Source organism: Amblyomma americanum, chromosome 10 (assembly GCF_052857255.1).
Source record: "Amblyomma americanum isolate KBUSLIRL-KWMA chromosome 10, ASM5285725v1, whole genome shotgun sequence".
In the NCBI taxonomy this organism is placed as follows: Eukaryota; Metazoa; Arthropoda; class Arachnida; order Ixodida; family Ixodidae; genus Amblyomma; species Amblyomma americanum.
In genome coordinates, this window is record NC_135506.1 from 44,364,831 (window position 1) to 44,378,810 (window position 13,980).

General features: G+C 49.7%; 2 protein-coding genes across 2 annotated transcripts; both read right to left on the reverse strand.

Moving 5' to 3' along the window:
• Positions 1-565: 565 nt before the first annotated feature.
• LOC144106714 (uncharacterized) lies at positions 566-6,160 on the reverse strand. The gene is made up of 3 exons (XM_077639555.1): positions 4,506-6,160; positions 2,200-2,472; positions 566-1,168 (listed from the first exon to the last, which is right to left on the reverse strand). Exons 1-3 carry the CDS (start codon positions 5,942-5,944, stop codon positions 745-747), a joined length of 2,136 nt encoding a protein of 711 aa, XP_077495681.1. The 5' UTR covers positions 5,945-6,160; the 3' UTR covers positions 566-744.
• Positions 6,161-8,627: 2,467 nt separating this feature from the next.
• Positions 8,628-10,709, reverse strand: LOC144107204 (zinc finger Y-chromosomal protein 1-like). Its single transcript, XM_077640211.1, has 2 exons — positions 10,155-10,709; positions 8,628-9,650 (listed from the first exon to the last, which is right to left on the reverse strand). Exons 1-2 carry the CDS (start codon positions 10,644-10,646, stop codon positions 9,183-9,185), a joined length of 960 nt encoding a protein of 319 aa, XP_077496337.1. The 5' UTR covers positions 10,647-10,709; the 3' UTR covers positions 8,628-9,182.
• Positions 10,710-13,980: the final 3,271 nt, after the last annotated feature.

Genomic DNA, 13,980 nt, shown 5'->3' on the forward strand with positions numbered 1-13,980 from the left:
CGTGAGGATTCTGAGTACACGGCCACTCCGTGTGAAAGATATCGCAGATCTTTCCACAGTGCGGGCAACGCCCATCTATGGTGGGATCAAAGTGTTTGGCTACGGCAGGACAGACAAGAGTTCCTGTCTGCATCCGCCGCAGAGTTCGCTCCGCCGCCTTACTGAGACCCTTGGCAAGGGTCGGGTAGAAGCGGTTTCTGTCGCAGTAATGTATTAATATTTCCCAGAACCGCAGAAGCGGTTGATGAGCTGAAGACCCCGCTTTAACCGCAAGAGATTCAGCTTACGCTGCAAAAGTGAGTGGAGCGAGCAGTCCATCGCTGAAAGCGCATGGCAGGAGGTGAAGAGCAATTAGTAAAAATGTCTTCATATCGCCAGTCCAGAAAACCGGCCATCTCTTGTGCACAATTTGCGCTAAATGCGGGGAGCAGCAAGTATATCACGGAACGGCGTTATACACCGAGCAAATTGCAAGTTGCGGTATGAAGGCGTTCACAGCAACAAAAATTTAATCTGAGGCATAAGGCTGCATATAACACTAAAGAAGGAAGTGGCCCAAAAAAGCAAGGCAAATAGATGCGCGAAGGGGTTCGCAACTTTTTGCGTTCTGTGGATACAAGGAAATTGCGCATTTTGTTGCTGTTCTCCTATAATTACCGGAGCTGTAACGTTATGAACCATTAATACTTATTATTTATAACAAGGCGTGCATGAAACGGTGGCACGTCAACGCCGCTGGTCTTCTCAGCGATCTTCAGGAGTTGCTCTAACCAGAAAGCGTTCCAGTACTCGAGGCAAGAAGTTGGCAAAGCACTCCTTCCTGCAGTTGTTCACGACAAGGCCCAGGAGAATGCCCGTCACGTGACCTAGAGTGTAGCCATCCGGCATTTCAAGGTGCAGCAACGTCAGCTCGAGGAGCACCCCCGTCCAGAAAGGCACGTAGATGGAGAAGCACGCCATGTGGTACTCGCAGTGTGGGTGCCTCCTGTGGTGGATCACCTTCATTGCCAGCAGGGCGCCAACCAAAGCGCAGCTGCAGGTGCTCGAGTGCCTCACCGGTGGAGGCAGGTCGTCCTGGAAGGCGACCAGGTGCCTCCAGGCGATCCAGGACAGACCGTCCAAAAGCGCGTTCACACCCAGCAGCAGTCCCGTGGCAAATATCAGGAAACTGCGGCAGAGTTTGGTTCTAGTTGTTTGCACAGCACATTGAAGTGGTATTCAATGGTTGAGCAGCCTGAACACTAAATACGCCATCAGAACCAGCCAATATACCGACGTGTTTCCTGACTGCACTGGGCGTTGATGTTTAGCTGCACTTAAACCTTCTCTTTTGAATCCCCGTGTTTTTGCACTTTTGACACGTGTGAAATGAAAATAGAAAGGCTTCAACAGAAGTCATTTTATTTTGTTTCTTCTCACGCCTCGTTTGATGGTCGCTCATTTGTGTACAAGCGCTCAGCACTTTGATAACACACACACACACACACACACACACACACACACACACACACACACACACACACACACACACACACACACACACACACACACACACACACACACACACACACACACACACACACACACACACACACACACACACACACACACACACACACACACACACACACACACACACACACACACACACACACACACACACACACACACACACACACACACACACACACACACACACACACACACACACACACACACACACACACACACACACACACACACACACACACACACACACACACACACACACACACACACACACACACACACACACACACACACACACACTATAATTGTGATGAAAACATGATTGTGATGAATAAATTGTGATGAAAACTGTAGGATGGGCGTTAAAAGACACGCGGGCAGTGCTTTACAATCACCGCTCAACTCTGTAGCCTAACGTGCACTGCAGAAGCGAGTGCGGCACGCGCTCCCGCAAACACAGAGCAACAATGCGCACACATTCCTACATGTGTTGCAGCGAGCGTCCGAAGGTAACGCGTCCGATTCCCAACCCAAACGTAGCCGGTGAACTCCAAAATTCCATTATTCCGGACACCTCTGTCGAGCCTATACTGCGGACAACCGACGTTCAACAGTAAATTGATAACGGCTGAAATCATGAATGGTAAGCGTTCAATATCTTCACTGCTGTAGCTAACGAACGGCACTGACCCGTAGTGCCCAAGGTCACGCTCCAGCTCCCGGCCAACTCTGAAGAGGGACAGGACAACGAATGCCAGCTGGTACACGCTGGGCAGGTACAGAGCTGGCAGGAACAGTGGCTCCCAGACGGGGTACAGGAACGTCAATTGCATCGCGTTCGGAGCCGAGCGGTCCGGGTAAGGTCCGTACAAGAAGGCGACGGTGATGACCGCGATGAGGAGATATGTGACGGGGGCGCAAGGAACGACGCAAAGCTGAAGGTGCTGCCGTGGACGCCGAATCCTGCAAGGGCGCGGAGGGCCATTGAGCCTTCAGTACTGCGTTCAAAGCGCTGAAGGAGGAGATTCCCAGTTCTTCGCGCTGGTACCTTGGTACTGTATGTATGTGAGGGTTGAACGTCCTGTAGCGACACATGGTCTATGAGGCACGCCGCAGTGGAGTGTTTCGTTTAATTTCGTCCAGCCCTTTAAATTAATTGGGCATGCAAAAAGGCACTCTGGCGCCTTTTTGCATTTCGCCTCCAGGTGTTATCTGGAAGAGCAAAGATGTCGTAAAGCAGTCTAACAGGATACGTTACAGGGCCGCTCAATATTAAAGATAACAGGGGATCGCGTGGCGGCCGCACTTCGCGAAGCGCTGCCGCCGACAGGCGACGAAAATCGTCGGCGCGCATGCGCAGTAAGCATGGCCGACTAGCGGGTGTGCGCGGGACAAAATAATAATTGGTTTTTGGGTAAAGGAAATGGCGCAGTATCGGTCTCATATATCGTTGGACACCTGAACCGCGCCGTAAGGGAAGGGATAAAGTAGGGAGTGAAAGAAAGGAATAAAGAGGTGCCGTAGTGGAGGGCTCCTGAATAATTTCGACCACCTGGGGATCTTTAACGTGCGCTGATATCGCACAGCACACGGGCGCGTTACCGTTTTTCCTCCATAAAAACGCACCAGCCGCGGGACAAAAGTATTTTTAGAGTTTACAAGAGATACGGGTTTAGCGGACATTCTTTGACGATCATGTGTGCGTGTGTGACCATTCACCCTTTCTTTTTTATTTTCCTCTTTTTTTCACCATCCTCTTCTCTAATCTTCTCTTCTTTCACCCTCACCTGGAGAAGCATGCCAGGCCGACAACCAGGCAGACCTCTCCTGTTCCATAAATACCCTCATCATCCTCCTCCTCATCTTTCCGTGCATTCGCCTCGTGACCCACGTCTCCGCCAGCTATCGGTGGCAGCGCTTGGCGAAATTCGGGCGCCATGCGCTCCCCTGTTCTTTTTCGTATTGAGCGACCTGTACGTCTCTTGGGTACACTTATTATCCGAAACCGATGTCGCAGGCTGGGCACGGTGCAGAATATTGCTTTGATGATGGAGACGACTGTTCGTGTGATCAGGTACTTTCCGCAGATTTTTTTTCGAGCCACAGTCGCTCGGCACAGATCACACACACAAGGCCAAAGCCACAGTCCGTGGACCTCCATTAGAATTCCTGGTCGGCTGCTGAATAGGATGAGGCTATCTCGGTATCCTTCCGTCCTTCCGTTGACGGCATCGTCTCTCCTATTTGCTCGAAGCCACGCTGCGCGACTCCATGGCCTTATGTGTCACCGTTCGACGGCCTCGCATGCCGTTACCTATACTCGAGTTTCTTGCGTCGGCACCTCCGTGTTTGCGCATCTGTTGAAGCTAGAGTAATTCTAGTGGGAACCGCAAGGCCGATAAGGCTCTGTAGTGCGTTAAGGCCACATCACCACAACGTCGCGCGACAGACCTGCGTTCGAATCAAGCGCGTACATCGCTGGCAGAGTGAACACACAGTGATTGAAGTGACAATCCAGAAAGAAGTCGGCCCTCAGAGCGTGGCGGACGCGTATAACAATGTAACAAGACACCTGCATTTGTTGGTAGGTTTCTAGCTTGGCACCATGGTTCTGAGGGGCCTGCGATTGGCAGTGGTGCGGGAGGAGGCCTATCTCTTTAGGTCCCATCTTACTGTCTGTTTCCGAGGCAAAGTGCTCCGCTTAAGGGCTATGGAAACCGCACTTTTTGATTTCTGCTCACAGACCTTGGTGAACCGGGCGTACAATACTTTAAAAAATCTGTTTCATTTAGTTTACTTTTAAATACAGACCCTCACTCAGCTAACTAAATTTGACAGCTTCAGGGATATCATTATCCTTGAACGCAGGGTCATCACCACTGCACAACTGAATTGCGTGTGGTCAAGCGGATGTAGTCGAATTTCATAACCTATAGTGTCCCTTCTCCTGTCTACTAGCTGTTCATACTGCGTTGCATGAGGAAATAAAATCTCACCTGGTGATGAAGTTTCCAAGCGATGTCTTAGCCAGGAAGGTGCCGACCAGGAGGCCGCTAACGATAGGGCAGTCGTTCTTGTTTGAGCAGAGGTGCAGCAGGAGCAGTTCCACCACCATGACTACCGGGCTCCTAATACCGAGCTGGTAGTTGCCATAATGGATCGTCGCCCTTCCGAAGTGCGTCCTTATGAGCAGTTCGAATACCGCGATGACGCCCGCAAACGTGTGCGTGCACGTCGTCCGTAGGACGGACAGCGGTGGGAACTGGGAGATGAGCCGTACTACTAAACTGTTGACAACGCCCACGAGGACGGCCACTTTAACGAATAAGCTGGCAAAGTGCGTCGCTCCGAGGGCGGCCTCAAGGATCAGAGCCTTGGGAAGGAAAGAGAGCAGGCTGGAGAGCAGGTGTTCGGCGTCTGCGTGATGGAAGGCCGCGAACAGCGCCCGTTCCCAGTGACCGTCGAGCAGTATCGTGCGCACGCTGGCGCACCGTTCGCTGTAGTGCTTGTGCGAGAACATCCAGTGGGCCCGCACTTGCAGACACATCACGAGCAGCGTGACCCACGGTATTCGAGGGGGAACATATCGTTCGTAAGCTATGGCCGTGTTTGGTGAGTGGATGGCAGTGCCTTCTCCCAGCGTTGATGGCCAGACGACAGCGGGGGTAGCCACGGATGGAGGGGTGGCACGACTCGGTGGTGACGAGGCCCCTGTCGCAGCTACCGGAGTCCCGGGCTTCGTGGCCAGCCTTTTCGGCGTCTCGCTCCGTGGCATCAGTGCCCTGGGACTGCTCACTACTCCGTATTCCCGAGACGGCTCTTCCTGGCCCCTCGTTTCCCGTGTAGACGATAGGACGTTGGAGCTCACCGCCGACACGATGTCCAAGAGCCTACCCAGCGGCCTAAATTTTAGCGGCGATGTTTCCACGGATCTGGGGCTCATTGGACTGCGTAAGCCGTCCGGGGTGCCGGGCTCGGAACTGGTGGTTGACGTCCTTAACTTAGAACTTGACCGCGGTAGATGGCGCTGCTTTCCCGGCGAGAACTGGAGTGTCAGAGACCTGTAGGCAACGGCTGTTGGTTGCGGCGTTTGACACGCTTCCGTCACCTGCTCTGCGCGTAGTTTAGTCACTTCTGGGATAGGTGCAGCAGCTTCCGACGCCTGCTGTAGCGAAGGCGATGCGTTTTCCGTCACTGCAACGGAGTTTGCCGAGGCACCGAGTGCTCCGCTGTCCAAAGGTTGGGAGCTGTGTGGCTGCTGACTGGCCGTTGTATCAGAGCTCGGTGCCGCGCCAGTGTCGGGAACATCAGTGGTTGCTGAAGGTTGCGGCGTATGGGCAGCGTCAGCAACGGCCGCGTCTGTGGTTGAAACGCCACCGCCTTGGTCATCCTTGTTCTCCACCGTCGCGTGATCGTCGCTGCCTTGTTGCGACATGGTTAGGCCTAGAGACGTGACCACGAGGGTGAGAAGTTACGGCTACTCGCTCAACGCGAACAGTCTGCCGTCGCGGGCTTGAGTGGCCTAACTTTTGCGACCTGACGCGTACGGTGCTTCTTCGATGCAAATTTGTGTGAGCGTTGCTTCCAACGCTTGTCCTGCCAATATTGTGAAACCACTACCTGCGGTCTGCCTGGCGCCTTAAGAGATGCCGCACTTCGTCATCATCTTTTTGTCCTTGAAGATCCCACGTGCTTTTTGGTATATCCTCTTCTTTTCCGCTTCACAGCTCGGCAGCGTGTAGCAAAAAAATTACAGCCGGTTTAGCTCACTTTGTCAAATGCGAAGTATGTGGGCTAGCTTCAGGTAAAGATCGACGAAATCAGTGATTGGGGGCCGTAGTGGTAGCTCACTAGAAAATTTTGGGACCGCTTAACGCACTTTAATAGGGCACTGCGATACCAGTGTGTTCTGGATCTATGCATGTAACAAAATGCGTTCGACATACGCAGTCCATACATCATGAGCAGATCCAGTACTCTTCTAGTTTGAAGGAATGAATACCAATGAATTGACAGCAAACTCAGGAATAACGACCTCAGAAATTTAGTTGTTTATTTTTTGTAGTGCCTGGACCGAGACAGAAGGCAATAGAGGACATTAGGAGATCCGTTTGACGTGGAGATTATATGAACCCTAGATTCAACGACGTCGATGAGTAAAATGAGGCTAAAATGCATTCTGGGAAGGCAGAGCGAATGTGCGGGCCTATTGTGCAGGCCTAATCTTAACCAGAACGTAGTTTATGAAAGAAGCCAACAGAAATTGAAATCAAAGAGAGCATAGCTACAGAGAGATCTCTTTTATTATGGCGTTGATTACAGTGGGGAATTAGTTGCACTATTTTTGTAGATAATCTCGGAGAAAGTAGAATGCCGCCTGTGGGTTCCGATCCCACGCCGTACTTCAGTAGTGTCTACTTCCGGACATGCGCCTTGTTAAAGTAAATGCGCACAATTACTCCTCAGTGCGCCTAACCGGTCTCTCTATTCGCCTCTGTGGCTCAGTAACTTTGGCTTTCTGCCCCGAATCCAAAGGTTCCGGGATCGTATTCCGACGGCGGCGGACTCAATTCGATGTAGGCTAAATGTAAACCGCCTGTGTGCTGTATGATTACAGTGCACGTCAACGACACCCTGCTGGTTCAAATTAATTCGTAACCTTCCACTGCGGTGTCTCCCCAAGTCCACGTACAGCTTCGTATGGTTGAAGCGCACAGCCGATGAATCGCTCCTGCATGGTTGAACGATGTTGCCAAAGATGGGATCTTGAACTAAAGGAACCAGACATGGAGGAAAGATGAAACAACCTGCTTATATGCATAGCATGCTATGTTGATTTCTTTTTCTTAATATCTAAACTAAAGCTTTGCTGTACAGTTTTACTCAAACCTTCCTCTACACTGCCTCGCAATGGAACCCCACTCCAGACAAGGATCTCAGCACTTCAGCGTGGAAGCGGAGAAATCCAAGCAATTCGTCGCCACATTCATGACAGCCCAAATGGGAAGAGAGAATGAGAAAAGGCTCGTTGTAATCAATCAGTGTTAGCCGTTTAGCAGAAGACAGTTCGCCTAATGTATGAAAAAGAGGTACAAAATTTGGAGGGGACACTTAAGTTCCACCTTAAGTGCATGACGCAATAGTTTAGTCGGTTAATTAATGCCCATTTATGAGGAATTCACTATTCTAGATTATACGCTCATACATCCCGGGGAGTCCTCAAACCCCTCTTGGCGCAGTGGTGCAGCGTTAAGCGATGCGCCGCAGCCTAGCGATGACAGGTGGGCCATGTGTCACAAAGGTTGCTCTTCCCGAGCAAGCAATCATTAACTGCGCCTCGGTGGCTCAGTGGTTATGGCAGTCGGCTGCTGTCCCGAAAGACGCGGGCTCGATTCCGACCGAGGCGGCCGAATTACGCTGGAGGTGAAATTCTAGAGGCCCGTGTACTGCGCGATGTCAGTGCACGTTAAAGAACCCCAGGTGGTCGAAATTTCCGGAGCCCTCGACTACGGCGTCCCTCATAGCCTGAGCCGCTTTGGGACATAAAACTCCCGTAAACCGCAAACCATTAATTCAACTGCTAGCTGCCACTGGGGACAGCTTGCTCACAATCCGGTGGGCATGTTGTGCTGACCCCGCAAGATAACGTGACCTAGGCGGCTTACCTAATTGCTTTCTCGAGAATTTTCCGCTCACAACGCCAGATTTTCTGCTCAACGAAAGCCGTCACGCTATCGCTTAGAAACGAATAAATCTTCCTGGGCTGGGAAGCCATGCTTTGTGACTTATTGTTTTCGATGAACACAGTGAAAGCGTTTAATCTGGCACACGTTCGTTGCCTGGGGCTGAGACATGAAGCAAACGAACACAAAAAATGCCTAACGAAGTGACGACCCGTTTATCCACCCCTCCGTGTACTCTACGCTTGGCGCTATGGGCAAACAGCGCACATTTAAAACTCATGGGTATTGATTGCAGTTCATGCGGTGCATTTACTAACATTCAGAAAGCACACATTATGATAAAACATAACACATAGGAGTATAAACATAAAATTAGCTAGATATATTGATAAAGTATTGAATAAACTTGAAAGTAATGCAGGTTAGCGTACACGAAATTATGCAGTGACAGAGAAAAAAAACGCGCACATTCGAAAGGTATCCACTGAATGAAAGTTTAGATTTGCACGAATTCAGAGCTCAAACACAAGGGAAACATTTTAAAACAGTTTTCATCTCTATGAAAAAGAGTTCGCTCACACTTTTTCATAAAAACCGGCATAAAATTTTCCTAACCTTTCATGACACCATGTATCCCCGTTTCGAATATTAGAGCTCATCTCCAGCTACTCGACCTGATTACAGATTAACGGTAGTTGTTTAAGACGGTAGATAAATTCCTTGCAGCGAGAACTTGGACACGGAAGGTGGGAAAGGCTTCGCACTCATCACGAACGCTTCGAGTCGGGAACTCGTCGAAACACCGTGACAGAGACAAATCCTCCGTCGAAGGTTTTTCAGCGGATTGAGTGTCTCTTCAGCCCTTTGTTAAGTTCACGCTAATTCCAGATGTGGTTATTTCTATGTTTATCCAGACAGAATGCAGATCGCAGCTTTCCAATGCACTTTATCTTCCCAGGAAAAGTTGTCCATGAAGCAACACTCAAGTGCCTATTTCTTGTTAACTTGAGAATGGTGCGTCTTGAGGTGAGCCTTCAGAGCACCCGGACTTCCGTACTTTCCGGGACAAAACACGCAGAGGTACGTCTGCTCCGGGCAGTGGACGCTTCTGATGTGCGCCCCGAGGAGTGACGAAGTGATGAAGCACCTGTCGCACTGGGTGCAGCGGTGCCTCCGGTCGCCTGCGTGGATTCTCAGATGGAGCAGAAGGTTGTCACTCCTTGTGAACTTTCGAGGGCACAGGTGACAAGCGTACGGGGTCTGTCCCGTGCACGCCCTAATGTGGCGTGTGAGGTTGCTCCTAAACGTGAACTTCTTTCCGCAGCGGCCGCACTCGGGGTGGCTGGTGACGTCATGGCTCGCTTGGAAATGCAAGCGCAACGCCGAATTTCGCACGAACCGAGCTGGGCAAAGATGGCAGGCATATGGTAGCTGCTCTGAGTGGAAGCGCTTGTGTACCTGCGGATGCGAATGTGTCAGGCAAAGGCTCCGAAATTTATCGGACATAAACGACACACAGAGCGGAACGAACGTGTTAGTTTTGACAACGAAAACGAAGGCATGAGTGGGGCGACCTGACTCTCCGGGACGAATTTTTGATAAGAGGACATGCATGCCTTCATCAGGGCCCTGATGTGGAAAGGCTTCATTGCGAGTGCGAAAAGAAATGTTCAAGATGAGCTTGTCGTTCTTGCATCTCTCACAAGATATCTAATAAAATACGCGTCCTGCTAGATGCATTAGAGGATTTTCCCCCATATGAACTGTAGAGGAACAAGGCCTTAAGGCTCCCAGTGCATAACCGAAGCAATTGATTATTACTTTAACATAGCGGTAGCGTGATGACATTACTCATCAGTGTCTTTCCGCTTAATTTCCGATGAAGATACCAATAATCGCGTCTGATATCACCTTGTCGAACCCGTTAACGACTAATCTGAAAAAAAAGTACGGAAACTTCACCTTTAGGCTGCTGGCGTGTGCATACGTCTTCGGACAGATGTCGCAGTGATAACGCTGGTTCTCCTTTCGGAACTGGCGCGTATGCATCGCGATCTGCTCTTCTGAGTGCAAGTCCTGCCGGTAAACTTCGGTGCTCCGAGGTCCCGTAGGCGAGTGGTGGCTTTTCGCGTGGTGACGGTCGAGATCGCACTGCGTCGGGAACTCGTCGGGGCATAGTTGACACCGGAACGACTGTTCGCATTTAACTGGGTGCGCGTAAGATGTGGCACTCTGTTCTTCCTCCAGAACAGGTGCACCCAGTTCGCGCTTCACCTCGTTTGGAAAAGAAACGCGGCTCGAAGCAGTGCCCTGTTTTTCCCCAGAAGGAAACCGGGGAGTCTCCGCTTGATGCGCCACCCCATGACCGAGGCAGCTAATATCATCGATGGGACACGCAGGATCGGGGTAATCCCACAAGGGTTCCTTCTTTACCGGAAGCAAAAGGCACTCCATCTGCGAAGCAAAATATGTTAAAACTCTACAACTTCTGTCTCGAACTTCTGGGCGTTTACAAGAGCTCAAAGTATCCAGGAAAGTTGATGCCTTTGGGAGGGAATCTTTGAGGCGATACCATAGAGGCCGCATGGGACAAACAGTCATTGGTGGTTAAGTAAACCGGTTGTTTCAGCGAAACCTGGCAGATTATGGGTATAGAAATAAAATATTCGCGCCAACAAGACTCTTATGGTTTATCATGTCAAATTATTTAGAAAAAATGGAGGAATACCAAACCAGGATATTTAGCCTCGTCAAATTCTAGTTTGCATTTATCAGTGAAGTAAATAAGAGCGACGCTAGTAGAATATCCAGCTCTAGATCCGAGCTGTTTCTGGAGCAAGATATAATACTTTTCAAAGTCATTAGAGTCTGCCATGAATTACCTTTCAGTTACCTTGCTAAATGAAAGAAGTACTGAAATTGGACGATATATAGCTGAGTCTCTTTGGGACGTTAAATGCCCATAAACCAAACCAAACCAAACCAATCAATCAAGCATACTGAAAAAAATGACCTTGTTGTCAGGGCTGTATTGGAACACTGAAGGCGCGTCACTCTCCTGGGTCTTTTAACGAACCTGCAGGGTACGGCAAATTCGTTGCAGCGTAATGCACTGTTTGGCGTACGACCCAAACCAGGTTACGGCCATTAGAGCCGGAATCTTTATAGGTACTACTTTACTACACAACAAATAAAAATGTGGTCCTAGGGGCCAGCTTCATGCATTGCGACTCACCCGTAACGACTGGCGACGATAATCTTCAAAAGCTAAGAGCGCTGAACAAAGACTACGGAAGGCGCAGGTACACCACGTGAACGCTGCCTTTCTTCTTCTTCTTTCACCAGACGAGTGTCTTCGTTTTCTTCGTTCTAATGGCGATGCGGCTGCCCTTCTTGGTGACAGATGCGACACGCGTCAGTACCATTCGGGGCTTGCTCTGTGGCGTGTAATGCAACTGTCAGAACTCTTTTGAAGCGTGGGATATTTCCACAAGCACCGCAAAATCACCACGCATCCTTCCTCCTTCTTATAGTGATAAGGGTGTTTTATAGGCTGTTTTGACAAAAAGTGCTTTTCAGCTCAGTTTTTAAGCTTGATAGAGATGAGAAAAAGGAGAAAATGGGCAAAGTGATTGCATGCAAATAGACATAGAAAAATTAATGTAGATTAGCGCAGGTAATTCAGGATATAGAATGCGAAAGATGTCGGTGTTCGTGCACTGTCTTCGTTGGTGTTGACAATGATCTAGACGGCGATGGCTTTGAACAAAGGAAGGGTGCATAACTGGCTCCCTGGATATGCGGGCGCCTCATTCGTGCTTTGATACATGTGGCGGTGGTGAGACAGATATGTGGCATGAATGCATTAGCGCTGACAGCGTTGTGGCTGACATGCGGCACTGCAGCAGTAGCTAGGCCGCAGCGTTAATTTGGTGATCAACCTCACGCGATCAACCATTAACTGCATGCCACCTCCCAAGGTGGCAAGGAGGGCGCGCTGCCTGTCCAGTGTGCGGAATGCAATCAAAGCAAGCTTTTGCAGTTGGACACCAACGCCACGTACATGAAAGCGAGGTTGAGGTCGCTATTGACCCACTGAGCTGGTTGGGTGCCTTTCGTTTCGTGAAAATGAACGGCCTTTGCAAAGTTGTCAACGCCAATGCACTCTATGCATTGCATAGAGTGCATTCAATGGTCGTTGCATGTCCAGCTTTCTTGGACAAAAATTTTGATAATTGTGAAACGGGCTTTATTCGCAGGCGAATATATTGTTCGAAAGCCAGGTAGAGCAGGCGAGCACAGATCCGGTCCCTAAAACAGTTGTCGCTCTAGTCTCGTTGCGTGTGTCAACTCCTCCACCGCAGGTACCGATCATCTAGCTCTTTACAATTGGCCCCGGGGGAAAAAGAGCCCTGCTGGCGATTTAGGGGGACAACAGAACGTAAGGGTCGTAGTGCGGCGTCAAACGAGACACGTGGGCAGTCTCGCGCCCGCGTCGCTGGAGACCGGAGGAGGGCGTATCGGGCTCGACGATGTAAGTACGCGCAAGGACGCGGTATACGGTCCGTAGTACTTCGGAAGCAACTCGGTAGAGAGACCGGGTGAGTCAGAAGGCACACGGAGCCAAACAAAAGATTGCGGACGTGAGCGACCGAGCGAGCTGCCGGCGCTCTGCAGCGTATTTGGAGGGTTCAGAGACGGTTGTGGACACCGACGAATCAGAAGGGTAAGGAAGAATGGTGTCAACACCATTCTTGGGAAGGATGGTTCGCGGCCGTGCAGAAGGAAAAATGGCGAGAAACCAGTAGTTCTCTGCGTGGCAGTATTGTAGGAATAGGTGACGAATGGTAGCACTACGTACCAGTTAGAATGATCCGCAACCACATACATGTCTTGGTATGGAAATATTGAAGCTAGCGATCCATTCTTCCAATTCGTAGAAAAATCTTTCTTTTAAAGTTTTTCTATCGCTCGCATTGAGCATTTAAGACTGACATAGAAAACCAATTGTTTGGCGACAGCAAAACCATTCTTAGGAAAAAAACGTTCAGCAAAAAGACTACTGAGATAAGATCTGGTGATATATTTATTGTCACAGTGAAATGTACTTGAAAAAATTGCGTTCATAGCCTTTCTCGCGTCGAAAAAATGTTCCTGTCCAGAACTGTGCGGTACGTATAAATTGAAGTAATGCATTTCTTCATCTGTACTTTACGTGAACTGGCACGGGAGCGCCTTTCATATCTGTCAAAAGTGATAAAAAAAGACACCGAGTGAAATAAAAAATAATGCACTCTCTATTGACGTGAACAAAGCAGAAGCCCGAACGGAACCTGAAAGGCACAGGGAAATTATTACTGAAACGTTATGAACATGCAGACCAACGCAAGCAAAGCCGGAAGTTCGTGCAATAGTTCGGAGGCTGCTTATAGCAGTGAAGCAGACATGTACACCTTAAATTCAGACACCGTGCTAGACTGCGTGGCACGATGATTAAGAAATCTCCAATAAGGCTCATGCGCTAGCCAGGCACTTCGTTTTTGAAAAGTATCGAAGCGTCAGCCGGCGCTGCACACATATACCATTAGTTCTTTTTGGTATATTCGGCACAACTTCAAACGCACGACAATAATGGACGAGCACTGGTATCGATTAACACACATATGTTTATAAGAGTGGGAGAAAACATTTACAATGAAAACGCTTCGGTCAAGTAACGTTTATTCACTTTGGCAACAGGGGCTTCTTAAACACTTTTCGCTCCTGCATCCGTGCAGCTGGAGTCCGT